Source organism: Heteronotia binoei, chromosome 18, assembly GCF_032191835.1.
Source record: "Heteronotia binoei isolate CCM8104 ecotype False Entrance Well chromosome 18, APGP_CSIRO_Hbin_v1, whole genome shotgun sequence".
Classification (NCBI taxonomy): domain Eukaryota; kingdom Metazoa; phylum Chordata; class Lepidosauria; order Squamata; family Gekkonidae; genus Heteronotia; species Heteronotia binoei.
The window spans coordinates 35710463-35737597 of record NC_083240.1 but is presented as its reverse complement, the minus strand read 5'-3'; the positions used below and the strand labels follow the sequence as shown (position 1 = coordinate 35737597).

Here is a 27135-nt window from a genome sequence, read left to right as displayed (position 1 = left end):
GTGCAAGGCACAGCATCTTGTGTTTGGTGGTGACAGAAGCCACGGCAGAGGGCTTTGTCTGTCCTTCTCTTCCTGCTGCTGCTGGTTTCTGGCAGGGGTTTTTGTGTGACACCCCCCCTTCCCTTTAGCTGTCAGTCTTCAGCCTTCCTGCTGACCTCTCTTTTTTTCCCTCTTTCCCCCCTGCTGCGCCAGCTGGAGCCCACGAACCCCGCGGCTGCACTAAGCCAGGTACTGTACCCCAGCGCGCCGGATCGCCCTCCTCCACCTCCCTTCTGCCTCTGGGCTGATGTCTGTGCTCGTGCCTCCTGCTGGAGTGTAAGGCTTTCTTCACCTCTTCCGCCGGGCCCGCCTCTGGCCTTCCCTTCCCATCATAGCTTGGTCATCCCATTGTGTGTGGTGGTGGTGGGGAGGAACGGAGACTGGAACGCTTTCTGACTAGCTCCTAAGCTGCTGTTGGTATTACAGGAATGGGGCTGCTTGGCCTGGAAGTTTATCTTTTAGCGAGCCCCCACCCCTCCGTTGGCATTGCTCACTGGTTGTCAAGAAACCATTTTCAGGGCCGGGTTGCCCACTAGGCATATTAGGCATCTGCCTAGGGTGCCGGGCGGGGAGGCCCCGAATTGGGGTTACCCAAGAAAAATGCCTAATTACTGCAGGGCAGGCCACCTTCTGCCCCCCCTCCCCGGCGCGCTCAGAGTAGCGACGCTAGTCTCGTGCTTACCCACTTCAGCCGGCATCGCAATAGACCCTTCTCGTAATAGAAAGCAGGAAGAGGCTTCGCTGTCACCCCTCCCAGGAAGGGAAGTACTTCTTCACCCAAAGGGTGATTAACATGTGGAATTCACTGCCACAGGAGGTGGTGGCAGCCACAAGTATGGCCACCTTCAAGAGGGGTTTAGATAAAAATATGGAGCACAGGTCCATCAGTGGCTATTAGCCACAGTGTGTGTGTATATATAAAATTTTTTGCCACTGTGTGACACAGAGTGTTGGACTGGATGGGCCGTTGGCCTGATCCAACATGGCTTCTCTTATGTTCTTAAGGGAGGGGGGAGCAAAGCCTTGTTCTGCTCTCTATTAAGAGAGAGAGCTATTCTGATGCCCGCTGAAGTGGGTAAGCATGAGGCTGGCGTCTGAGCGCACCGGGGGGGGGAGCGGAGTGGAGCAGAGCTTGGCGCTGCAGAAAAAAGGGGAGGGGTTGGCCCAGGGGCACGCGGGCAGTAAATCTGCCTGGGGCGCCACGCACCCTTGGGCCGGCCCTGACTGTTTTTAAACTGGATAAAAATTGCTTGTTGCAGCAACAAATTTGGGCAGTCTGTTTAGATAACAAAGGTCTCTGCTGGGTCAGGCATTCCTCAGAGCGATGTGGGCCCCAAGAAACAAAGTGAGGACCCTTGCATTTGAGTGGAAGAAGACCAGAGAGCCTGGGGGCAGGGGGAAGGCTTGCTGCATTCACCAGGGAGCAATAATCAGTTTGTCCGGCGGGGTGGGTTGGGGAATGATTGCCCAATCCCGCTTCAGACAGCTACAGAGGCCCGGGGTGCGCGTGGTAGCCTTCTTTTTAAAAGATCCACTTTTTAAAAGTTATGCTGCGAACAATATGTTGGTTTTCTTCCTTTTCGTAGAGCACCATGATGTTTCTGCAGCACAACTTTAAAAAAGCAGGGCTGTGCCCCAGGGAGCTTACAACCCACGCTTCGACAGAAGGGGGCGGCTTGTAAGGGATATGGGGAGAAAAGGAAGAGGGGAGAGGCAGGGCCTGCTCTAGACTGTCTGGCACCCCAGGCAAGGCTAACTTCTGGTGCCCCCCTCCCCCTTGCATTGATAACATCACTGAGTCACATGGGGGGGCTCCCAATTTTGCACCCCCAGAAGGCTGGCGCCCTGGGCAGTCACCTAGCTTGCCTGGTTGCAGGGCCGGTCCTGGAGAGAGGCAGAGGCTAGCAGGAGTAAATGTGCAGAGATGCGGTTTCCTTGTGTCCTTGGAGGGGTTTGGTCTAAGGCTCTGAAAGGGAAAGAGGGTAACACACAGGACAGGGTGGGGATTCCAGGCACTGCGTCTTCCAGAGGGAAATGTGGGTTGGCACAGGAATTCGGGGGACCTCCAGTCCTTCCAATCCTGTGCTTTATGATCAGAGCCACATGCTCGAATGCTCTCCCAGTTCGTCACACATGAAGCATGATAGGAAGAAGTGTTGGAGTGCACGCCCTCCAGCCTCCGTTTCTCCATGGCTGTGGCTGACTTTTCCATGTGGGTGGCTGGATTTAAGCTCAATCCTTTCCCTGCACTTGGATGTGGGCCGAAGAAGCCTCTCTGTGTTTAAGGTCTTTCTGAAGTGTCGATCTGGCCAGATTTGGGGGTGCTCACGCAGGCAGTCCTCTCTGAGCTGCTGTCCTGTGGCACCGCTTCCCACCCAGTGACGGCAGACGCTGTCTGCCCCCTCTCAGATCTTTCCCAGGCCACTGTCCGTGCGCACACGTCTCTCTGTTGGGCACGCTGCATTCCCTGCCAGGCCAAAGAGAGGCTGCTGATGATGTGATTCACCCTTCCTTTGGGACCACTTCCTTTCCCGGGGTGGGCAAACCCTTTCTTTTTCAACTCCCTTAGCCAGAGGCTGGGACCAGCCAGGTGATGCAAGGAAATGCTGCAAATGTGCCATTCTCTCCTTGCAGATGCCTTGAGTTCTGGGTATAAAACAGGCCACTGGGTAGCTGTTTGTCTGGAGACTTAGGGGACAGACTACGCACCCTCCCAAACAATGTTCGCAAATGCCTGAATTTGGCATTGAGGTTTGGCTAAAGAAAGCCCCGTGGCGCAGAGTGTTAAAGCTGCAGTACTGCAGTCCGAAGCTCTGCTCACAACCTGAGTTCGATCCCCGGTGGAAGCTGGGTTTTCAGCTAGCCGGCTCGAGGCTGACTCAGCCTTCCATCCTTCCGAGGTCGGTAAAATGAGTACCCAGCTTGCTGGGAGGAAAGCGTAAATGACTGGGGAAGGCAATGGCAAACCGCCCCATAAAAAGTCTGCCGTGAAAATGTTGTGAAAGCAACGCCACCCCAGAGTCGGAAACGACTGGTTGCTTGCACAGGGGACCTTTCCTTCCCTAAAGAAAATGGAGGGAGAAAGCGTGCTGTTGATTTAAAGCCAGTCTCATGAAGCACACGATGCTCTGGCCCCTTCTGAATCAAGGAAGGATTACCTTGTTGGCTCAAGTCAGGTGGACGATGCCACAGCAGCTGCCTTTGGGTCAGCCTTTGCTACATCTCAGCTGCAGGACCAGCTGCTCCGCTGACAACTCCATCGTTTGCAGGCGTCTGTGGTTTGCAGCTGGCTGGGAGTGTTGGATGTGAATGCAGTCATAGGGGTGTATGCTTTTTTCCGGTGGGATCTCTCATTCCCTGAAACTGTGCTCACCAGTGAGGCTCGAGACACAGAGAGAACTCCCTCCTAAGGGCTTTGGGTATTTTGCTGCTTGGTTTTGTTTTTTTCCGCAGAGGAGGTTAGATGGAAAGCGTGGGACTTCTTAAAAGGCTTTGAGGTCCAACGTAGCATCTGTGTCCAGTATTCAGTTCTGCAGCCTGGCCCGGCCCTTGGGCTGAGAGCAGCTCTGTGCCAGTGTGGTTCTCCCCCCCCCCACCGATCTTGAGGGTGTGGCTCTGGGGCAAGCTTCCATTTGGGGCTTCTCCCTCTCTCCCAGTGTCCAGGGCTAATGGTTGTGCCTATGTCAGGGAGAGAGGGCAAAGAAGAAGAATTGCAGATTTATACCCCGCCCTTCTCTCTGAATCAGAGACTCAGAGCAGCTTACAATCTCCTTCCCCCGCAACAGACACTCTGTGAGGTGGGTGGGGCTGAGAGGGCTCTCCCAGCAGCTGCCCTTTCAAGGACAACTCCTATGAGAGCTGTGGCTAACCCAAGGCCATTCCAGCAGCTGCAAGTGGAGGAGTGGGGAATCAAACCCCAGTTCTCCCAGTTAAGAGTCCACACACGTCACCGCTACACCAAACTGGGGCATGTGGAAGGAGCCCTTGGAGTCTTGCAATGCAGAGGGGCCTCAGTCTCAGCCCTGCTTGCTCAACCGCAAGAGCTTGGCATGCTGTGTCCTGTTTTTTCTCCCTGTCCCGTGGCCTCAGCTGGTGCCTTGGAGGGGAGAGGACTTGCACGCAGCATGCTTTCTGCGGCGCTCTTGCTGGTCGTTTGGGGGAAGGGGCTTTCTCGAAGGGCTGCAATCGTTGCACAAGACTGCCCCCACCCCGGACCCAAGTCGTAGCCTGGCGGGCCTGATCAGGATCCTGCACGTGGTTCTCCACACAGAATCTACTCGCTGTACTTTTCAAGATCCACTTGCCCGGTAACTCTAGACTCCTTTCTACCTCGTTGAAATTCGTAGCAGGCATTTCGCGCCAATTAATGACGCTCCAGCAGCCCGAACGGCTCAGACTAGCCTCATCTTGTTGGATCTTGGAATCTGTACAGGGTCAGCTCTGGTTAGTACTTGGATGGGAGACCACCAAAGAAGGTGGGGGCTGCTGTGCAGAGGAAGGCAGTGACAACTGACCTCTGCTTAGTCTCTTGCCTTGAAACCGCAACGATCTTTGGGTTGCCATGAATCAGCTGGGGCTGGACGGTACACTTCTATTCATGCCAAACAAGCGTGCAATTTATTTGTCTTGGTTTAACTCTTCTATCACCTTTCTGAATCACAGGCTGCGTCCCACAGTTTTTCGTGGCAACCCCAAATTCACCACCGGGCCTCTTCTACCTTAGCCGTGTGACCTATTTTTGGGGTCTTGAGAAGCGCTGTGGGGGTCAAAACAAGCAGAAGGAGAGAGGGTGGGGTGGGGACTCCAGTGATCCCTTTGGCAGGGGGATGTGAGCTAGGAGATGGAAGGGGGCTTCAGGGGAGAAGGTACAGGCAGGCGGGGATGAGGCTAAATCCCATGGGGTGATGCTGGAGCCGTGCGGTGCGTTGACCTGTCCTTTTGTTGCCCCCCCCCCCCTTCTCAACTTGCACAGCAGGCAAAGACGGAGGAACAGATTGCAGCTGAAGAGGCCTGGTATGAAACGGATAAAGTGTGGCTGGTCCACAAAGATGGCTTCTCCTTAGGTAAGCAGGGGGAGGGGTGGAACATCCTTCCTCCAGAGAGCCAGTTGGTGTAGTGGTTAAGTGCGTGGACTTTTATCTGGGAGAACCAGGTTTGATTCCCCACTCCTCCACTTGCGGCTGCTGGAATGGCCTTGGGTCAGCCATAGCTCTCACAGAGCTGTCCTTGAAAGGGCAGCTTCTGTCAGAGCTCTCTCAGCCCCACCCACCTCACAGGGTGTTTGTTGTGGGGGAGGGAAGGCAAAGGAGATTGTGAGCCTCTCTGAGACTCTTTGAGATTCGGAGTGGAGGGGGGGGGGGAGATATAAATTTATTTATTTATTTAATTCGATTTATATCCCGCCCTCCCCGCCGAAGCAGGCTCAGGGCAGCTCATGACATAAAATCCCAGGAACCAATAGATTAATAGTATTAAAATATACATTCAGTAATAAATAGCAATAATTAAAACAGTTAAATCCAATATCATTATCATCTTCTTCCCTTACATCTCTTGGATATGAAACATATGAAACTGCCTTCTATTGAATCAGACCCTCGGTCCATCAAAGTCAGTATTGTCCACTCAGACTGGCAGTGGCTCTCCAGGGTCTCAAGCTGAGGTTTTTCAGGCCTATTTGCCTGAACCCTTTTTAGTTGGAGATGCCGGGGATTGAACCTGGGACCTTCTGCTTACCAAGCAGATGCTCTGCCACTGAGCCACCGTCCATCTCTGGTTCAGCCCTGCAGGTTCTCCTTCCTGCTTTCCCGTTAGTGTCCATCACAACACCAGAATTCCCTCTTCCATTAAGGGTGCGATTACACTATACTAAATAATGCGTTTTGCAACTGGATTTGTGCTGTTCTTACACAGTAAAAAATCCAGTTGCAAAACGCTTTGTTTAGTGTAGTGTGAATGCACCCTCAGATAGTCAGATATCGGGGGTGGAGAGAAAGCACAGCAGAAGCAGCACTTAGAATTCCGGGATGGAGAGAGAGCACGGACAGGCAGCGCTTAGAATTCCTTCCTGTGGGGTGCTGTGACAGCTTCTCCCATGGGAAACGGGTGGGTTGGAGGAACGACCGATGAACCGGTTTGTGCTCAGCTGGGCCACGAGGTGGCAGCATCGCTCCAGCCTTGGGCTAAGGCGGTTTGTTCACCCCTCTCACACCACTGTCTCCTGTGTCTCTCCGCCCCCCGGCAGCAAGCCAGCTGAAGACTGACGCCACTGGCCTTCTCCCCGATGGGAAAGTCAAGGTGAAGTTGGACTACGACGGAGCCGTACTCGAAGTGGATGAAGATGACGTGGAGAAGGTAGGAGCCGGATCAGCCGCCGCATCCCTCCGGGAGCAGAAGTGGCCCTCGGCAGCTGGGCCTCCTGGTTCTGCCGACGCTAACAGTGATACCCTTTTTTTTCTAGGCTAATCCTCCGTCGTGCGACCGGGCAGAGGACCTGGCTGGCCTGGTCTATCTCAATGAGTCCAGCGTCCTGCACACGCTACGCCAGCGCTACGGCGGGAACCTCATCCACACCTACGCTGGGCCCAACATGGTCATCATCAACCCCCTCAGCTCTCCCTCCATGTACTCCGAAAAGGTGGGCATGGCCACTGTGGAAGGGCCTGGCAGACTCCCAGTCAGGCCTGAGCAGAGGCCGTGAGCATTCCCAAAGCATGCTTTCTCCACAGCGCAGAGGGCTCAGGTCTGAACTGCATCCGAGGACCCCTGCTGTGGTGCCTCTGGACTCCCCAAGGTGTCTGGGCATGGGGGAGGTCATCTCTGCATGGCTCACTCTTGCTCTGTGCGCTTGCCCGATATTGCAGCAGCCCTTTTTTATTGGTACCTCTATGACCACCACAGCTGTACCACCCTATGTTTGTTAGGTACTGTCAAGTTGCTTTGGACTTAAGGTGACAGCATGAAATGAGTAAACTTATTTTACTTTGGTCACTTTGCAAGAAGACACGACTCACTGGAAGAGACAGTAATGCTAGGAGAGGTGGAAGGCAGCGGGGGGGGGGGGGGAGAGGAAGACTCAACATGAGATGGACTGATGCAAGGCAGCCCCAGCCTTCACTTGGCAAGACACGAGTAAGACTGCTAACAATAGGATGTTTTGGAGGTTGTTAATTCATTGGGTTGCCATAAATTGGAAGCAGCTTGACAGCACAGGAGCTGAATAACACACAGCAGATGCCTCTTCATTCCATCATAGCAGGGGTGGCCAAACCTGCTTAGCTTAAGAGCCACATAGAATCAAGGAGGAGGGAGGGAAGGAAGAAGGAAGGAAGGAAGGAAGGAAGGAAGGAAGGAAGGAAGGAAGGAAGGAAGGAAGGAAGGAAGGAAGGAAGGAAGGAAGGAAGGAAGGAAGGAAGGAAGGAAGGAAAGAAAGAAAATAGATGAGGGGGAGGTGGCAGATGGAAAGAAAGCAACTTTAAATGCATTCTCCAAGCTTCTGTCTGATTTGGCTCAGAGAAGGGATTCCTGCTGATTTGGCCCAGATAAGTGATAAGAGACAAATGGCTTCTCCAATGTGGTAAGGGCTTCAAGAGGCACCCGAAATATGTGAAAGAGCAATATGTGGCTCCTGAGCAACAGTTTGGCCAACCCTGCTTCATGGGATTGCCCGATGTGACTTGACAACGCTTCACACACCCTAATAAATGACCTCCAAAACGTCACATCAATGACAGCCTTGTTTGGGTCTTGCAAACCGAAGACCGTGGCTTCCTCTCTTCAGGCAATCCGTCTCCTGTCAGGTCTTCCTCTTTTTTCCCGCTGCCTGTGACTTCCCCTGGCACCCTTGTCTTTGCCAGCGAGCCTTGCCGTCATGTGACCAAAACACGGTAGCCTCAGTCGAGTCATTTCCTCGGGTCGCCCAAAATCCGAAGTGATTTGACGGCACACCACACGCAAGACGCAGCAGTCTCCCGCTCCCCTTGCGGACCCCACGCCTGCCCTGCACTAACGCAGCTCTTCCCGCCCAGGTGATGCACATGTTCAAGGGGTGCCGCCGAGAAGATGCGTCCCCCCACGTCTACGCCGTGGCCCAGGCTGCCTATCGCAGCATGCTGATGAGCCGCCAGGACCAGTCCATCGTCCTCTTGGGCAGCAGCGGCAGTGGCAAGAGCACCAACTGCCAGCACCTGGTGCAGTACTTGGCCACGGTGGCCGGCAGTTCCGGGAAGGTCTTCTCAGGTGGGTGGTTTCCAGCTGCGCCTGCGCTGCCTTCCAGAGCAGAAAGGCTGCTTCCGGTCTCCCATCCTGCTGCCGTGCCCTTCCTGACCCATCTCTGCAGCTGAGGTCCTGCCTTCTCAGCTGCTTGGGCTCATCGGGCTCTGCCTTTAGCTGGGCTAGGCCCACCTGCACCTGGTTCACAGCAGCGTTCACTCCCCAGCTGCTTTGCTCACCCGTGGCTGCTCCTCCACTTGCAGCTGCTGAAAGGACCTTGGGTCAGCCACAGCTCTTCTAGGAGTTGTCCTTGAAAGGGCAGTTTCTAGGAGAGCGCTCTCAGCCCCACCCACTTCACAGGGTGTCTGTTGTGGGGGAGGAAGGAGATTGTGACCGCTCTGAGAGTCTGAGATTCAGAGTACAGGGCGGGATAGAAATCCAATACCATCTTCTTTTTCCCCCTTGAATTCTGCGTGTTGTGATGCCGCAAGGCTGGGGGTGTGGGGAGGTTCCCTGCATGGGGGAGAGAGCACGCACGCTCACCAGTGCGTGTGTGCTACCTGGCCCGTCCTTGCACGCTTGTCCTCGCTTGTGCCTCGGCAGTGGAGAAGTGGCAGGCTCTCTACACCATCCTGGACGCCTTTGGCAACAGCGGCACCAGCTTGAACGGCAACGCCACTCGCTTCTCGCAGATCATCTCCCTGGACTTTGACCAGGCTGGCCAGGTGGCCTCTGCCTCCGTGCAGGTGAGGTGGGGGGTGGGGGCTCCAGCTTCAATTCCTGGCAGCGATGCCCCCTTTTCAGCTTGTGATCCCTGAGAGGAGTCTGCAGATGCAGAGGGGGGGGGAAAGGAAGGGTTGGAGTGGGCTTGTAGCCGTAGCAGAGACCCTCAGTGTTTGATAGAAAATCACAGGAGGTTGATCCTTTGTCCGTCTCTCACTTGCAGAAGCTCCCAAGATCCAAAGAATATAAAAAAGAGCCCTGCTGGTTCAGACCTGTGGTCCATCTAGAGCCAGTCTGGTGTAGTGGTTAAGTGTGCGGACTCTTATCTGGGAGAACTGGGTTTGATTCCCCACCTCCATCTAGGTCTGGTGTAGTGGTTAAGTGTGCGGACTCTTATCTGAGAGAACCGGGTTTGATTCCCCACTTCTCCACTTGCTGGAATGGCCTCGGGTCAGCCATAGCTCTGGCAGAGGTTGTCCTTGAAAGGGCAGCTCCTGTGAGAGCCCTCTCAGCCTCACCCACCTCACAGGGTGTCTGTTGTAGGGGAAGAAGATATAGGAGATTGTAAGCCGCTCAGACTCTGATTCATAGAGAAGGGCGGGGTATAAATCTACAACCTCCTCCTCCTTCACATAGTAGCCAACCGGTTCTTCTGAAAGGCCAACCACGGGGCACAGAGCCTGAGGCCTTCCCCGATGTGGACTCCGGGCTCTGGGATTCAGATGCAGAGGTTGTGGAGTCCCTTTTAGTCGCCATGGCTAGGAGGCAGTGATAGACCTGTCCTCCATGAATCGGTCTAATCCCCTGTTAAAGCTATGGGGGCTTCACCAAAAGGTCCGTGGGTATCTTTTGCCTGCTGTGAAGGAACAGACTCCAAAGCCCTTGCTGTTCCTTCCAGTTGGCCTCCTGGAGATTACAACCTCCCCCCACCCCCCTGTGAAGTACCCTCTAAGCTGCAGTCTTGTAAGCAAAAATTCTACTTTGTGAGCTGCTGGCATTCAAGTTGTGAGCTACTGCATAAATTATTGTGCTCTGGGGTCATCCTTCCTGAGCGAAGACAAAAACGTGCGAGCTGGAGGCTAAAAATCTGTGAGCTAGCTCACGCTAACCCAGCTTAGAGGAAACACTGCCTCTCAGGTGTCACAAGTCTCTGTTTGGTGCCCCTCCTTTCCCTCCCTTCCTAGGGGTGTTAGAAATAAAATGGGCATCTTCCACTGCCACCAATGACTCTGAGAGCATCTGCTACTAAACGGAGTAACACATCGAGCATTCCTGTTTAGAGGCTGCCTCCAGTTGCCAAGTTTGAGAGCCAGTTTGGTGTAGCGGTTAAGTGAGGACTCTTATCTGGGAGAACCGGGTTTGATTCCCCACTCCTCCACATGCACCTGCTGGAGTGGCCTTGGGTCAGCCACAGCTATCGCAGGAGTTGTCCTTGAAAAGGCAGGGGCTGTGAGAGCCCTCTCAGCCCCCCCTCTCCTCACAGAGTGTCTGTTGCGGTGGGGAGAAGATAGAGGAGATTGTAAGCCGCTCTGAGTCTCTGATTCAGGGAGAAGGGCAGGGTATAAATCTGCAGTTCTTCTTCTTCTAGTTGCTGTGGGGGAAGCCCCCTGGGGGTTGCAAGGCACGCCCTGAACTGTCCAGGGATAGACTTCGGAGAGGCTGCTTGCGTCACGCTCCCTGTTTCCCTTCGGCCAAACCGCCACGCGTTGACGTTCTGGCAGCCTGCCTTGCCGCGAACGCTTTATCTTTTCACAACACATCCTGCCTCGTCACACTTTCGTGGCCTCCTAAACGGGAGCCGCGTTGACAGGCCACCTCGCGGGATTCGTGGGAGTGCGGGCTCCCTGGAAAGGAGCAGCTGTCAGTGTCCCAGTCAGTGATCACTCCCCAGGACGTGAGCGTTGGTGGCCCCGTGGCGCTATCACAATGTGTGCGCATGAGCAGACCATGGCCGCGTGCTCCATGGTCTACTCCCAGGGTTCCAACTTGGCAGCCTTGGAGTAACGCTGCATGGTAGGCAGGCGAGCTGGGCTGCCCAGACAGGCTCCTTTGGCTCAGCCGCTTTCCCCCTTCCTTACCTCCTTCAGACGATGCTGCTGGAGAAGCTCCGGGTAGCCAAGCGCCCCACCAATGAAGCCACTTTCAACGTCTTCTACTACCTGCTGGCCTGTCTGGACAACGCCCTCCGGTAAGGACGCTGTTCCCTTCCGCATGAGCAGGGCTTTTTTTTTGTAGCAGAAGCTCTTTTGCATATTAGGCCACACACCCTGATGGAGCCGGTCCTCTTGGAGCTTACAGTAGGCCCCGTAAGAAGAGCCCTGTAAGCTCCACGAGGATTGGCTACATTGGAGGGGTGTGGCCTAATAGGCGAAGGAGTTCCTGCTACAAAAAGAGCCCCGCACGCAAGGACTGATGCGCGCATCCTCATTGGAACTGGTGCTCCCAGGCCTGCCCTTGGTGTTGCTGGGCATGTGTTTGTGGACGAGGCTTCTAGAAAAGGGAGGGGATGTCTTCAAGGCACCAATGGCTTGCACGTGGGCAGCTTTCCCATTACCAAAGTGGAGTGCTGGTCTTGAGAATCCCCTGCCGATCTGAGGTGAGCCCTGCAGCTCAGCCTCATGAGTTCAGGTTCAGGGTCTGAATGTGAGCCCCGGAATCTGTGGTGGGGTGCCGGTGGGGAATGTGCGTATGCAAAGAACTGGGCTTCCGTGGCCTGCTGGCCCCACGGGTTGTCTTCCTAGCAGATTAGGAGGTGTCGTGCCTTTCTCTCCTCGTTTTCAGTTTGGTGTAGTGGTTAAGTGGTTAATTACATTATTTAAACTTTTCTTGCACAAGCACAAAATAAATATGCATGTTGAATTGGCTACCCCTCCCAGTTTGGTGTAGTGGTTAAGTCCATGGACTCTTATCTGGGAGAACCGGGTTTGATTCCCCACTCCTCCACTTGCAGCTGCTGGAATGGCCTTGGGTCAGCCATAGCTCAGGCAGAGGTTGTCCTTGAAAGGGCAGCTGCTGGGAGAGCTCTCGCAGCCCCACCCACCTCGCAGGGTGTCTGTTGTGGGGGGAGAAGATACAGGAGATTGTAAGCCACTCTGAGTCTCTGATTCAGAGAGAAGGGGGGATATAAATCTCCAGTCTTCTCCTTGTCACACTTTCTTTCTGTTTCTTCTTTGTTTGCAGGACAGAGCTTCATTTCAACCACTTGGCAGAAAACAATATCTTTGGGATTGTGCCTCTGTCAAAGGTAACCAGCCTGGGCGGGGGGCAGCGTTCCCTCTAAGCTGCAGAGTTTTGCGAGCAAAACTTCTACTTTGTGAGCTGTTGGCATTAAAGTTGTGAGTTACTGCATAAATGATTGTCCTTTGGGGTCATCCTTCCTGAGCTAAGACAAAAATGTGCTAGCTGGAGGCTAAGAATCTGTGAGCTAGCTCACACCAACTCAGCTTAGAGGGAACGCTGGTGGTGGTGGGGGGGGGAGGGGCACGTCCTCTTCCAGCTGCTGACCAACCAAAAGCCCGGGGTCTTGGCCAGCGAATGCTGAAGTGGTGGATCAGGCGGCGGGAGGGAGCCTGACCCGATGTTGCCTTCACACTTCTGTAATCAACTCCCGAGCCCCCTATCCAGTCAGAGCTGAAGAAATGGAGGTCTGTCAATCGATTTGGTTCTGTTTTGTTGCTCCCTGTTGGCTGCAGCCGGAGGAGAAGCAGAAGGCGGCCCAGCAGTTCAGCAAGCTGCAGGCAGCCCTGAAGGTGATGGGCGTTTCCGGGGAGGAGCAGAAGGCCTTCTGGCTTGTCCTGGGGGCCGTTTATCACTTGGGGGCTGCAGGAGCGACCAAAGGTAACGAAGCTGTGAGCTGGACTGTCGGGTCGGTTGGAGGGGGGGATGCGTCGGGGGCAGCCAGGCCCAGGGCGGGATCACTCGAGAGGGCAGCTGGGTCAGGCACAAGGTTCCCTCTAAGCTGCAGAGTCTTATGAGCAAAAATTCTTCTTTGAGAGCTGCTACTGGCATGTCATGGGAGGAACTAAAATCGGTGCTTTGGTTTTGGTTGGCACAGCCCAGCGGATGCGGGAGGGAGCAAAAGCAGATGCAGTGTATTAAAAAAATACCTCCCAGGGGTCCGTGGTGTCCCTGTAGAGACAAATGACATGCATTTATTTACTTCATTTGTATCCTGCCACTTTGGTGTTGTGGTTAAGTGCACGGAGTCTTTGCCGGGAGAACCGGGTTTGATTCCCGACTCCTCCACTTGCACCTGTTGGAATGTCAGCTGCTTGGGTCAGCCATAGCTCTCACAGAGTTGTCCTTGAAAGGGCAGCAGCTGTAGGAGCCCTCTCAGCCCCACCCACCTCACAAAGTGTCTGTTGTGGGGGAAGAAGATAAAGGAGATTGTAAGCCACTCTGAGATTCAGAGTATAGGGCGGGATATGAATCCAATATCTTCATCTTCTTCTTCCTTCCCAGTGGGGACCCAAAATGGCTTACACCGTTTTTTTGTTTCTCCCATTTTATCCACACAACCACCCTGCCAGGTAGGCTAGGCTGAGAGTGTATTACTGCCCCAAGGTCACTCAGCGAACTTCCGTGGCCTGAGTGGGGATTCGAACCCAGGTTTCCCAGATGCTAGGCCTGTACTCTTAACTACTACACCACACTGGCTTATCCCAGAAGAAGCTTTTTTGTGAGTCCGATGGGCTCACGTCTTTGGGCGTGCAAGCTGTGCGCGTCTGTTAGGCCAGCACTCTTATATTCACAACAGAACCACTTCATATGGGGGGGGGGAGGGAGGGGAAAGGTGCCAAACAGGCAAAGTAGGATTAATGTAAAGCTGAGTCTAGGAAAGCAGGGCCGGAAAAGTACATGGAGAACCGTTGCGTGGCTGCTCTGTCGCTGCTGCGAACGCCTCTGCCTTCTCAGTGGCAGCAAAAGCTCCACGGAATCGTCACTGTTATGAAAGCAGACTGAGTTAGCATGGCCGCCCCTAGCCTGCCTCCCAATCGCTCGTGTACTGACCCAGCACGTACCCCGGGAGCGTGCGCTGGGTGTTCTGTGCCTCACAAGTATCCCGCTTAAACCCGGCCCACTTGTGAGATGTGCGCTCAGAGATGCGGCTTCTGTGAGCAAGAGGGAAACTGGCCCTGTCTAGCTGGGCAGGCATTGGAAAGATTGGGCTGGGGCTGGGCCAACCCACTTGCCACTCCAGGAGCACCAGGTCCCTCCTGAGAGCCAATTTGGTGTAGTGGTTAAATATGAGGACTCTTATCTGGGAGAACCGGGTTTGATTCCCCACTCCTCCACTTGCGCCTGATGGAATGGCTTTGGGTCAGCCATAGCTCTGGCAGAGGTTGTCCTTGAAAGGGCAGCTGCTGTGAGAGCCCTCTCCAGCCCCACCCACCTCACAGGGTGTCTGTTGTGGGGGGAGAAGATATAGGAGAGTGTAAGCCGCTCTGAGTCTCTGATTCAGGGAGAAGGGCGGGTTATATATCTCCAGTTCTTCTTCTAATTGGAGGATTGGCAACATCAGGGGTGTGTAATCTGAAAGCTAGTTTGGTGTAGTAGTTAAGTGCACGGACTCTTATCTGGAGAACCGGGTTTGATTCCCCACTCCTCCACTTGCACCTGCTGGATTGGCCTTGGGTCAGCCATAGCTCTGGCAGAGGTTGTCCTTGAAAGGGCAGCTGCTGGGAGAGCCCTCTCAGCCCCACCCACCTCACAGGGTGTCTGTTGTGGGGGGAGAAGATATAGGAGATTGTAAGCCACTCTGAGTCTTATTCAGAGAGAAGGGCAGGGTATAAATCTGCAGTCTTCTTTTTCTTCCTTGCGCAAGATGTTGAAAAGTTACTTCTGCATCATGTTCCCCGTTGGCTATGTCAACCAGCAAGTGAGAACTGGCAGCCCGTTCTGTATCCTGTGGCCGTCTGGCCATCGGACACAAGCTGTGCTATGTACCACCCCCCTCCCCCAGTCTTGAAAGTCTCGGACACCCCCCCTCCCAAAGTCAAGTTACGTTGGTTTGTCTTATGTTTGTATGTGGCTTGCCACGCCTCGTCCCCGTCCGCTAGCTCTGCAGGAAGCCTGAATGTGTCTGCTGTGTTCTAACTCCCTCTTTTTGTTTGCATGGTGCATGCTGTTCCCTTTGCAATGCAGACGCCGACGAAGGTAAAGCGTTTTCTTCCTCCCTCCTTCCCCCCTCCCCGCCATTTCTTGGCTTCCTCCTGCTGCTACATAGAACAGGGGTGCATTCGGCGCATGCAGATCAGTCCTCTTCTACGACAGCCCTGTTTTGACCTGGGGCCGGGAAGCCCCCCCCCTTTTTGTAGCAGCAGAGGGAGCTGCAGACTTGCCTTCTGGAGCTCTGGGCTCTCGCCAGTGCTTGTGAAAGGGGCTGCCGGGTGGTCTAGGGAGGGTGGGTGGGGCAGCTGAAGGTGAATATCCTGCTGTGGCCCTGCCAAGGGCAGATGCTGATGCAGAGTTCTAGGGGAGAGAAGAAGGTTCCCTTGGCGTTCCAACCAAAGGATCACCCCAAAGTCCTGTCCCTAGTCAGAACCCACCATCCGTGCTTTGGTCCCTGTCTCTCTCTCTCTGCAGGCTCTTCTGTCTCCCCTCCCTCCGCCCTTGGTAGTGCTTTCCTTGCAGTCCCTGACTAGATTAGCCCATTCAAGCATGAAGCTCTGGACCTCCCCAAGTCTCACCGTTCTCATTCTGCTTCTTGACCTTCTCCCCCGCTTGCTCTAATTCTGTCCAGTGTCAGTCAGTAGCAAGTACCCAGCATGGTACCCTGAGCCTGGCAAAAGTGCCATGCCTCACCTGTTGCCCTTCCTGTTCACCTGCTGAAAGTTCAGCGCTTGCTTTCTGTCGAGGGACTTCCCTCCCTCCCTCTTCTTCCTCGCCGTCCGGGGATCGGTTGCGTTCCATGGGCTAGAGTGGGATAGGTGTTCTCTTGAGTCAGATGCGCTGCTGCTTCATGGAAAGGCCACCACCACCACCGCTTTGGGCCGGGGGGGGGGAGCGTCTGGCCTCCCTGGCTTCGGTCTCCTGACTTTCCTCTCTTTTCAGCTGGGAGGAAGCAGTTTGCTCGCCATGAGTGGGCCCAGAAAGCGGCCTACCTGCTGGGCTGCACCTTGGAGGAACTCTCCTCCTCCATCTTCAAGAATCAGCACAAAGGGACGCTGCAGAGGTCCACCTCCTTCCGCCAGGGGCCAGAGGAAGGGGCTCTGGGAGACGGCTCAGGTAAGTCAGGCTTTCAGAGGAGAGGGTAAACGTATGGCGCAGAGGTCCATCAGTGGCTATTAGCCACAGCGTATTATTGGAACTCTCTGTCTGGGGCAGGTGATACTCTGTATTCTTGGTGCTTGGAGGGGCCACAGTAGGAGGGCTTGTAGTGTCCTGGCCCCAGTGGTGGACCTCCTGATGGCACCTGGTTTTTTTGGCCACTGTGTGACACAGAGTGTCGGACTGGATGAGCCACTGGCCTGATCCAACATAGCTTCTCTTATGGTCTTATGTCTGGGGCAGTGATGCTCTGTATTCTTGGTGGGGCAACAGTAGGAGGGCTTCTAGTGTCCTGGCCCCACTGGTCCTCCTGATGGCACCTGGTTTTTTTGGCCACTGTGTGACACAGAGTGTTGGACTGAATGGGCCACTGGCCTGATCCAACATGGCTTCTCTTATGGTCTTATGTCTGGGGCAGTGATGCTCTGTATTCTTGGTGGGGCAACAGTAGGAGGGCTTCTAGTGTCCTGGCCCCACTGGTCCTCCTGATGGCACCTGGTTTTTTTGGCCACTGTGTGACACAGAGTGTTGGACTAAATGGGCCACTGGCCTGATCCAACATGGCTTCTCTTATGGTCTTATGTCTGGGGCAGTGATGCTCTGTATTCTTGGTGGGGCAACAGTAGGAGGGCTTCTAGTGTCCTGGCCCCACTGGTCCTCCTGATGGCACCTGGGTTTTTTTGGCCACTGTGTGACACAGAGTGTTGGACTGAATGGGCCACTGGCCTGATCCAACATGGCTTCTCTTATGGTCTTATGTTCTTAGGGTGGAACCCAAGATTTCCCCAGGGCCATCTTCGCCTTTAAAGGGGGGTGGGAAATCTTACCTCCTTCCAATGACTTTCTGCCTTTTGAGCAGTAAAAAGATGCAGGGAGGGAAAAGGCCCCCCCGTGAAGTTGGAGAGCCTTCCTTGTTTGGAAGAAAGAGGTTCATAAAATTACACCGCAGTATGCAGAAAAGCAGAAGCTTTCCTCTGTCTGCTGAAGTATTAGCAGTCAGGGACACCTGACAGAAATCGCTTAGAGGTCTTTGGTAAGGAATTAGATCCATTCGTGGAGATGGAGAGGTCCATCGATGGTCTGTGAGCCACTGTGGCTCGATGGAGCCTCCCCGTCCAGAGGCAGTATCCCTGCGTGCCTGTTTCTATGGAGCGGCAGCAGGGGGACAGGCCCTTGCCCTCTGTGCCCTGCTTGCAGGCTGTTCCGGGGCACCCGATCAGGAAAGGGAATGCTGGATCGACGAAACTGATCCAGCAGGGCTGCCGTTCTGGTCTTTCAGGTCCAAAGACGTCTGCTCTGGAATGCTTGGAGGGCTTCGCTTCGGCCTTGTACTCGGAACTGTTCACGCTGCTCATCTCCCTCCTCAACAGGTACACAAAAGCTGGTGCTATCCTAGAACAAAATTCTTTATCCCCCGCCCTTTCCTCCTCCTGCACACACCACCCCCCCGGCAAAAAAGGAGCATGCTCGGTCCAGCCCCCAAATGCAATAGCTGGGAAAAGCTTTTACACCTGCCAAAAGTTTCCCATTCCTGCTGGGCACCCGTTCCTTTGCAGAGCAGGGAGCAGAAGGGCCGCCCGGTTGGCCCTGGATGGCTGCCAGAGGCGGGTGGCTTCCTTGCCATCCCGCAGATCCGGAAGTAGGCTGCCTTGGCAGGCGTTGCAGATGGGGCTCTCCATGCTCTCAGCGGCACCCTCCTTTCCAAGGCCACTGTGGCGTGCCAGCCTGCATCTTTTACACCCCTGCGGAGCAAGGCATTACGCTTACAGGGTCAACCATACTATACACCCGGGGAGGGGGAGGACGTGTCTCGGTCATTGAACAATAGATGGCCGACAGCCAGCCCCCCCTCCCCCACCCCATACGTTAACCCCGTTCTTCCTTTCCGCATAGGTCTCTCAAATCCAGCCAGCGCTCTTTATGCTCCATGATGATTGTGGACAGCCCGGGCTTCCAGAACCCCGAGATGGCTGGGCAGAGCCGTGGGGCCACCTTCGAGGAGCTCTGCCACAACTACGCCCAGGAGCGCCTGCAGACGCTGTTCCACGAATGCACTTTTGTGCAGGAGCTGGAGCGATACAAGGAGGTATTGGGGAGGGTTCGGGGGTTCCAGCTGACTGACGGTCTCCCCCTCCCGCCCCAGTTAAAAAGATCTCGTAGCAGAGAAGCCCATGCGCAGTCAGGAAACGGCAGTGCCTAGGTCCGCTCTCTGCCCCAGTGGTAAGGATAGGTAGTGGACCCCTTGCGGCATCCTGCTAATCCTTTTCTGCTCTGCCTTCTAATTGAGACCCAGTAGAGTTGACTGATCGAAACCTAACTGGGGGGGGGGGGGGAGAGGGTTGGTGCCGGCTCATTTAGCTGTTCTTTTTAATAACCCTAATCAGTAGTTTTCTGATCCGCCACCTTAACAGAAAGCAGGGGTTTTCGTATGGGCTTTGGGTTGTCCTCCTCCTCCATCGCTAAAATTGGCATGGGTGTACAGGTAGTTAAGCCTTACTGCGGGCGTTTTCACAAATGACTGACAAATTCATCCTCGGCTCTCTTTAGCAAGGTCACCCCTGCACTGTGTGTTGCGCATAATGCAGTCATGCCTAGAATGTGCACCGCTAAGGATTTGCCGGGGGTATTGAGAGGAAGAAGCTAATCTTAAAGCACCTATGGACCCGCAAATCTTTGTGGAAGACTGGTATAGCTTTATACGGAAACACCCACGGGGAGGCTACCCATTGTGTCTCTGTATGAGTCACTGCATGCCCAAATCAGTCAGTTATGTTGAAAAACAGCAACGTGGTCTTTTGCGCAAGTAGGTAGATCTCAGAGAAGAAAAAGTTTAATTTTAGAACCTGGAAGAACGGGCTATGTTTTAATTCTGGGGGAGGTGTACCTCACCTGTTGAAAGTTTGAGGAATTCTAACCTCCTGCCACCAGCAAGGAAGAGGGTCTTCCACTCAGGGAGGATTTCTTGTGGTTTCTCTGTTGCCACAGCTGCCAATTTAGCACAGCAGCAATAGGGCTTCCCCATGCATTTTTTGTGCCCCATTCCCTATGACTACCATTTCCTCCTCACACTGGAGGTCTTTTTTGAAAAGTATTTTGGGGATTGCCAGATTGTTAGAACATTAAAATGTTATAGTAATGTAGTGCCAGCATGTTATAGTTCTCAGCTTCCATGTTTTTTTTAATTAAGTTTTTTGGCCTTTTGTTACAAAGTTAAATGGAGAAAGGTGCAAGCTGTACATTTTCCATTATAACTCTGCATTGAAAAGGGCTGGAGACTTGTAGAAGAATGAAAGCTGAGAACCAGTAGTGTGGCAATAGGTTGTTATAATGGTATAAAGCTGTAGCCATCTTATAACACCCAATATGTTTTAAAAGCTCCCGCATGATGGTGGAAATGGGAAGCTGGGGTGGGGAAATGGATGGAGCTAGGTAAGAGCCACACTTGGTTATCAACATGGCAGCCGTCCTGGCTTTGCCATAGTATTTCCAAAAGGATCAGAGTCAAGCAGCTTTTGGGGGAAAAGCAGAAAAGCTGAGGAAAACCGTGGAGGAGCTAGGCAGCACCACAGTGCTGTGAAGGGTGGCAAAATCCCTGCTTCCCAACAGGATCCAAGCCAGGGCAAAATTCGTGGGTAAAATCCCCAAGTCTGTCCTGTTGTAAAGCTCCCCAGTGCCCACCTTCAGGGCCTTTTTGAAGAGCAGGCCAAGTGGTTTTGAAAGCGTGCCTCGTACAGAGGTGTTCCAAAAGCTAGGAGTGGGTGACGGGCTTGTTCATTCTCACGTCCTAAACTATGAGCATTCCGTCTTCTGCCGTCAATCCCATTCATCAAAATCTGTGACCTGGGAACCCCAATCCTGCCATTTCAAATATAGCTTTATGCAGGGCTTTCTTTCTTTCTTTTTTGTAGCAGGAACTCCTTTGCATATTAGGCCACACACCCCTGATGTAGCCAATCCTCCAAGAGCTTACAGGGCTCTTCATGCAGGGCCTACTATAAGCTCTTGGAGGATTGGCTACATCAGGGGTGTGTGACCTAATAGGCAAAGGAGTTCCAGGCAAAAAAGCCCTGCCTATATCTATCTCATTTCACAGCAGGAAGTGGCCTGTGTACCAGGGGAGGGGCCCCAGGTGCCTGGGGAAAACCCCTGCTGCAGGTGCGACTTAGCCCACATCGATTCTCTTCTGACTAATGCACTGACCTCAGCCCCCTTCCTTGGGTGACTTTTAACTGTGATCTGTAGCCACATCGGCAACTAATCGCTCCTCCTCTGTCCGTCCTCTCTAGGAAAACATAGCCCTTTCCTTAGATGCCATAGAGCCCAGTACATCGGGCTCTGTAGCCACAATAGACCAAGCGTCCCACCCGGCACTGGTAAGCCGCATGCAAGGGCTCCCGAAGGGCCGACTGTCGTCCTCTCTTCCGTCCCACCCCCTCCTTCACTCCCTTCCCTGAATCCACCACTCTGCCTGCTGCCCACCCCTCAACCCGTGCAGCTGCTTAGCTATCGGTTATGCTTTCAGGATAACTCTTTGTGTTAGGGGGTGGCAGCTGGGAGCTGCTTTCTCCCTCCCTGCTTGTCGGCTGGGCAGCGGGGGTGTTGTTCCAACGTGGCAAGGCTTCACGCTCCCTAGGGGCTGGACCCGTTTGGTTGCAAGCATACCTCTCAGCCTGTGGAGGCCTCCAAGGAGAGATCTGGGCAACGAGAAGTGGCCGGGGGAATGCCCCAGCAGAAACCTGTCCAATGTTCCCTCTAAGCTGAGTTAGCGTGAGCTAGCTCACAGTTTCTTAGCCTCCAGCTCACGCATTTTTGTCTCAGCTCTGGAAAAATGGCCCTAGAGCACGGGCGTCAAACATCTGGCCCGGGGGCTGAATCAGGCACTCGGAGGGCTGCGATCAGGCCCCCGAATGACTGGCTGTCATCTGCTTCCTTCTCCCTCTTTTTTGCTGCCTTCAATCGCACAGGAGCTACAGAGCAAAACCTCTGTTTTCTCCATTGGCTGAGCTGCCTCCCTTGGGGAAGAAGTGGGGGAAGGAAGAACTTGCTTTGCCAGGCTCTCTCAATTGCACAACAGAGCTACTGAGCCAAGCCTTCTATGGGCTGAGGCTCCTCCCCCTCTTGGTCCCCTGGAAAAGGAAGGAAAGAGCCAGAGCTTCCTTTGCTCAATTCCCCGGATCCCATGGGAGAAACACAATGAAGGCACCTTTAAGACCAACGAGGGCGCAAGTTTTGAGCATGCTTTAAGTTTAATCTTTAATTGTGTTTGCCTGTGTCCTTTATAAAGTTTTTATTTCTGCTATCTAATCTTCAATAGGCACACACACGGCCTGGCCCAACATGACTCGGCCCGACAAGATCTCAGATCTGGCCCTCGTAACAAATGAGTTTGACACCCCTGCCCCAGAGCAAACTAATTTATGCAGTAGCTCAACCACTTGAATGCCAGTGGCTCACCAAGTAGAATTTTTGCTCACAAGACCCCGCAGCTTAGAGGGAGCATTCCGTCCCAAGGCTGGTGAGAAGCTGGGGGAGATCTTACAAATGGGAGCTGCGTTGAACCTTTCCCTTCCCTGCAGTATGCGGCCGCCAAGCCCCACCTGGTCGGATCAGTCCGGGGAAGATGGGGGTCCATCGAATCCGGCTGTCGCGTTTCCCACAGCGGGCAACCAGATGCCTGCAAGCTGCGCTGGAAGGAAACAGCCCCCTTCGCCATTGCGCCCCCCCCCCGCAACCAGAATGCAGAGCTATACTGCTCATGTCTGTGGAGGTTTTGTTTAGCCATCTTAGTTAACCGTCAGTGCTGTGCCTGGGTCTATTTAATCCTAATCCTTTGGTTTGCTGTGCTAAGCACCTGTCACTCTGGAAGCACATTTTTTTTTTTACGATGTGTTCACTCTCTGCCCCTGGCTCACATTCTAGTCTGGAGGGTGGGGCGAGGTGGGGTGGGGGAGAGCGCTGCTGCTTTATAGCCTGAAGTGATGGAGAAGGCCTTTCACCCCTTTCCCCTTGGATGCTGAGCCCTGGCAGCTGAGAGGCATGCTTGCAAGGAACACCCAACGGGGGCAACTGGATTCTTCCAGAAAACTCCCCGTGCACCTCTTTCCCCTTCCCAGCATGCACCCTGGATCCCAGCTTGCCTTCCTGCGCCAAGGGGGGAGGGTGCAGAAAACGCCACGCCTGGAGCCTCTCGGGGTTGGGCGGGGGTGGGGGGGGAAGGTGGACGTGAACTCGAAACGCCTCCAGCCAGAGCAAACTTCCTTGCCGGGAGCTGCACCTCGGCAGTGCAGTTTACGCTTCTAATTAACCGGCCTTAACGAGGAGAGAGCGCCGGCTGGCTGGGGGGGAGGTGGCTGTCAAGGTTAGTTAGAGTTTCATTCCGGTTTGTGGAGATCTGCCTGATTAGCAGCGGTGTGTGTGTGTGTGTTTGTGTATGCGTATGCAAACTCTTGTGTGCAGGGAAGCCGGGATCTGTCTCCTCAGCATAGCTCCAGCTTTGTGGCCCATTGTGAGCGATCCAGATGGGTCTGAGATACCGAGCCGAGCTAGTGGATCTGAGTTGAACCTTCTTTTGTTAACTAGAAATATTCAGCTGGGATTTGCAAGATGTCTGACTTCAGCAGCAAAGGGGGGGTGTGCCCGTGCAGGTGAAGCATGCCGAGCCCTTTCCCCCTCCTGATGCCTTGGAGCTCTGCGTGGGCACATCTGGACGACCACACCTGGCAGGCCAGCGTTCTTGTTGGTTTAAAACATTTTTTATCCTGCCCTGTCTCCCCAGACTCAAGGTGGCCAACAGAGTAACACCAAGTCACCTGGAAACAAAATACAGCAGTGCAATTAATAAGATGTTTTAAAAGCACGTGGCATTTTAAAAAAGAAACAAAAGATTACAAACTTTAAAAAAGAAATGCACAGAATTAAAAAAGGCAAAGGTAGTCCCCTGTGCAAGCACCAGGCGTTTCTGACTCTGGGGTGACTTCGCATCATGACGTTTTCACGGCAGACTTTTTACAGGGTGGCTTGCCATTGCCTTCCCCAGTCATCTGCACTTTCCCCCCAGCAAGCTGGGGACTCATTTGACCAACCTCGGAAGGATGGAAGGCTGAGTCAACCTGGAGCCGGCTACCTGAACCCAGCTTCCGCCGGGATCGAACTCGGGTCGTGAACAGAGAGCTCGGACTGCAGTACTGCAGCTTTACCGCTCTGTGCCTCGGGGAATTAACATCGCACAAAATTTAAAAAGAACTCGACTGAATCTGCTGAAACAGTTAACCCTCTGTCAAATGCTGTCTGGAGTAAAACTGTTGCATACCTCTGTCCCCTCTCTGCTAGCAAGAAAAGGAGGGCCGCATCAAGCGTGGAGCAAAAAAACAAGCGGCAATGGGTGCAATGGGTACAGTGGGAGAATTAATTTTAATTGACTTTGAGACCCCACCCCCGTGCTTCATTCATGGGATCTGTAAAATACCTATCACTGTTGGAAGCATTCAGTATTTTACAGATCCTCCCCAAAAAGAGTATGCTTAAACGCATAGGGGTCTCAGAGTGAATTAAAATTCTCCCACAGCACCGGTTGTCTCTTTGTTTGTTGCTCTTTCTAATCAGCCCTTCCAAGGGACCCAGCGTGCCTTGGGGTGAAGCCTGTGATCTGGCCATTGCCATGCAGAAGGCCTCATAAGGAGAGAAGACCCCCTGAAGAAGAAGAGTTGGTTTTTATCCCCCGCTTTCCTCTACCCTGAGGAGTCTCAGAGCGGCTTCCGATTGCCTTCCCTTCCTCTCCCCGCACCAGGCACCTTGTGAGGCAGGTGGGGCTGAGAGAACGGCGACTGGCCCAAGGTCACCCAGCTGGCTGCATGTGGAGGAGGAATGGGGAATCAAACCTAGTTCTCCAGGCTAGAGTCCGCTGCTCTTCACCGCTGCACCACGCTGGCTCTGGATAAGGCAGCTTGAGCCACGGGTCATGTCGGAAGTAGGTGCTGGATTAGGTGGCCCGATGCAGCTGGATTAGGTGGCCCGATGCGGCTTTTAAAGGCAACAGACCTCCCCTGTGGATATGGGCGCTGCGTTTTGTGTACGGAGCCATCGTTGCGATGTGCTCGCCCTCCTCTATCTCCTCTTAAAGCCGTATGAGCCGGGAGCCGTCACCGCACCTTCTAGCAATGGGTTCCAAAAGATCACGATGTGCTGTGTTTCTTTTGTTTGTCCCGATCCTGTAGGCATATCGGGGGTGGGTGGTGGGTGGGAGAGCTGCAGAATCTGTTACTTGAAAGGAACAAAAAAAAAAAGCGCTCTTCCTTTCAGTTTCTGCTTCAGGCGTCTTAGAATAACTTAAAACAGCTCGTCTTTAAAAACCAGTATCTAAAAAGCCAGGGTGTCCAGGGATTTGCTCAAATAGTCCAAAAAATGTGATTTAACTATCCATAACGATACGAGGCACTAAAGCGCCATCGGCAGCATTACAGAAAGCCCCTTGTAATCATCCGTGGTCCTCCCGGATGCCCCTGGAAGGGGGGTGGTGGCTTTTTGTGCATCCATCAGCCCCACTGAATGATTTCCTCCTTGCAGAGGATGCTGTGCCCCACCGTGGGCGAGGAGACGGATGAGAGAGAGTGGGGAAAGAGAAGTTGGCGCACACTGGCGGGTGTTAGGGGAGGCAGCCCGAGAGCTTTGCGGGGTGGGGGCGGGGGAGAAAAACAGCTCTCTCTCTGCGCCATTCGTAATGAATAGATCTCGTTCGTTCCCCCCACTCCCCAGCCCTCGGTATCCTTCTAAATTTAAAAGCCCCAAGCATTGCAGTAAACGGATTTTGTCCAAGCAAATCCGCAAAGCCCGTTTGACCCGGAGCAATAGTAGGCAAACGCATAACGCCTGCCCTGCTAGACAGGACCGCGCCTAGACTGTCTGGCACTCGAAGCAAGGCTAACTTCTGCCCCTTTTGCACTGTTAACGTCGCCGGGTCACTTGGGGGTGCCCAATTCGGAACCCCCCAGAAGGCCGGCACCCTAGACGATCACCTAGTTTGCCTAACGGCAGGGCTGGCCCTGCTGCTAGCCCGTTGAAAGCAATGGGTTGCTTCCAGTGTCCTGTAGAGCCTGGGAGGACAAGGAAGGGCAGGCGCCTTTCAAAACGGCAAAAGGTCCACCAGTGGAGAGTCACCTGATTCTCTCTTGACCAAGAGGAGGTTGGGGTTGTGTTGACAGAGACTCAGTTTCCTGAGAAGCAGCACTGAAGACATCAGACCTTTGTCCCCCAGCTAGGAAGCGTATCCAGAGCCAGTTTGGTGTAGAAGAAGAAGAAGATGATATTGGATTTATATCCCCCCCCTCCACTCCGAAGAGTCTCAGAGCGGCTCACAATCTCCTTTTCCTTCCTCCCCCACAACAGACACCCTGTGAGGTGGGTGGGGCTGGAGAGGGCTCTCACAGCAGCTGCCCTTTCAAGGACAACCTCTGCCAGAGCTATGGCTGAGCCAAGGCCATTTCAGCAGGTGCAAGTGGAGAAGTGGGGAATCAAACCCGGTTCTCCCAGATAAGAGTCCGCACACTTAACCACTACACCAAACTGGCTCTCCAAACTGTAGTGGTTAAGTGTGCGGACTCTTATCTGGGAGAACCGGGTTTGATTCCCCACTCCTCCACCTGCACCTGCTGGGATGGCCTTGGGTCAGCCATAGCTCTTGTAGGAGTTGTCCTTGAAAGGGCAGCTGCTGTGAGAGTCCTCTCAGCCCCACCCACCTCACAGGGTCTCTGTTGTGGGGGAGGAAGGTAAAGGAGATTGTGAGCCGCCCTGAGACCCTTCGGAGTGCAGAGCGGGATATAAATCCAATATCATCATCATCATCATCATCATCATCATCATCATCATCATCATCATCATCATCATCATCATCATCATCATCTTCAGATATGTGGGCCATTTCCCTGTAGAAGAAGAAGATATTGGATTTATATCCTGCCCTATACTCTGAATCTCAAGAGTCTCAGAGTGGTCGCAGTCTTCTTTACCTTCCCCCCCCCCCACAACAGACACCCTGTGAGGTAGGTGGGGCTGAGAGAGCTCTTGCAGCAGCTGCCCTTTCAAGGACATCTCTGCCAGAGCTACGACTGATCCAAGGCCATTCCAGCAGCTGCAAGTGAAGGAGTGGTTCTGGTTCTCCCAGATCAGAGTCCTCACACTTAACCACTACACCGGGGGGGGGGGGGGGCAACAGTTGCTCTCCAAATATTTTTTGCCTGCAACTCTCATCAGCCCCAGCCAGCATGGCCCATGGCTGGGGCTGATGGGAGTTGTAGGCAAAAAACATCTGGAGAGCTACCATTGGCCACCCCTGCACTACACCAAGCTGGCCAAACTACACCAAACTACATCAAACTGGCTCTGCATTATCAGACGCTCTCCTCTTCTTCCACCAACAGCCGCTTTGGAATGGTTTCGGTGAGGGGCTGGTTGACCTCTCTTTGTTGCTGATTGGTTGATACGGTCTTCTCCCCCACCCCCAATCTCATCTAGGGAGGTAATTTCTCTCCGAATAAATGAAAACGTTAACAAGCAAATTACAGGTCAGAGTGCATTAGGCCATCCCAATGCACGCACTGCTCCCTTTCAAAAATGTTCTCGTCGCTTAGCGTCGGTTTCGAGCCACAATTGAAATTCCATCGGGTGACTCTCTTCCTCTCGCTCGCTGACTCGCGCACACAGGCTACCTTGTACACCTCGGAGAGCAGAGCGAGGGAGGCGTGTTTCCTTGGCCGCCAGCTAACGCCAAAGCCCCTCGCCAGAGCGCAAGCCTGTGGCTGTGCCGGGTGCGTTAGGTGGGGGAGAAGCCCCAGGAAGTCAGCCACCGCCACGGTGGCTGTCACCCTCCCGGCCCATAATTTTCCTTTTCCATTAGGGTTT

The 27135-nt window shown here is 53.9% G+C and overlaps 1 protein-coding gene across 1 annotated transcript in view; it reads left to right on the top strand.

Annotated features, from left to right (window-relative positions):
- MYO18A (myosin XVIIIA) overlaps positions 1-27135 on the top strand; it is a 188749-nt gene that overhangs the window by 70774 nt on the left and 90840 nt on the right. Inside the window, exons 3-16 of the mRNA XM_060259597.1 lie at positions 193-228; positions 5015-5102; positions 6284-6393; positions 6500-6676; positions 8067-8277; positions 8854-8996; positions 11061-11161; positions 12154-12217; positions 12666-12810; positions 15118-15129; positions 16027-16200; positions 17522-17612; positions 18136-18328; positions 20529-20615. Coding sequence (XP_060115580.1) covers positions 193-228; positions 5015-5102; positions 6284-6393; positions 6500-6676; positions 8067-8277; positions 8854-8996; positions 11061-11161; positions 12154-12217; positions 12666-12810; positions 15118-15129; positions 16027-16200; positions 17522-17612; positions 18136-18328; positions 20529-20615 — 1632 coding nt within the window. The remainder of the gene's footprint in view (positions 1-192; positions 229-5014; positions 5103-6283; positions 6394-6499; positions 6677-8066; positions 8278-8853; positions 8997-11060; positions 11162-12153; positions 12218-12665; positions 12811-15117; positions 15130-16026; positions 16201-17521; positions 17613-18135; positions 18329-20528; positions 20616-27135) is intronic.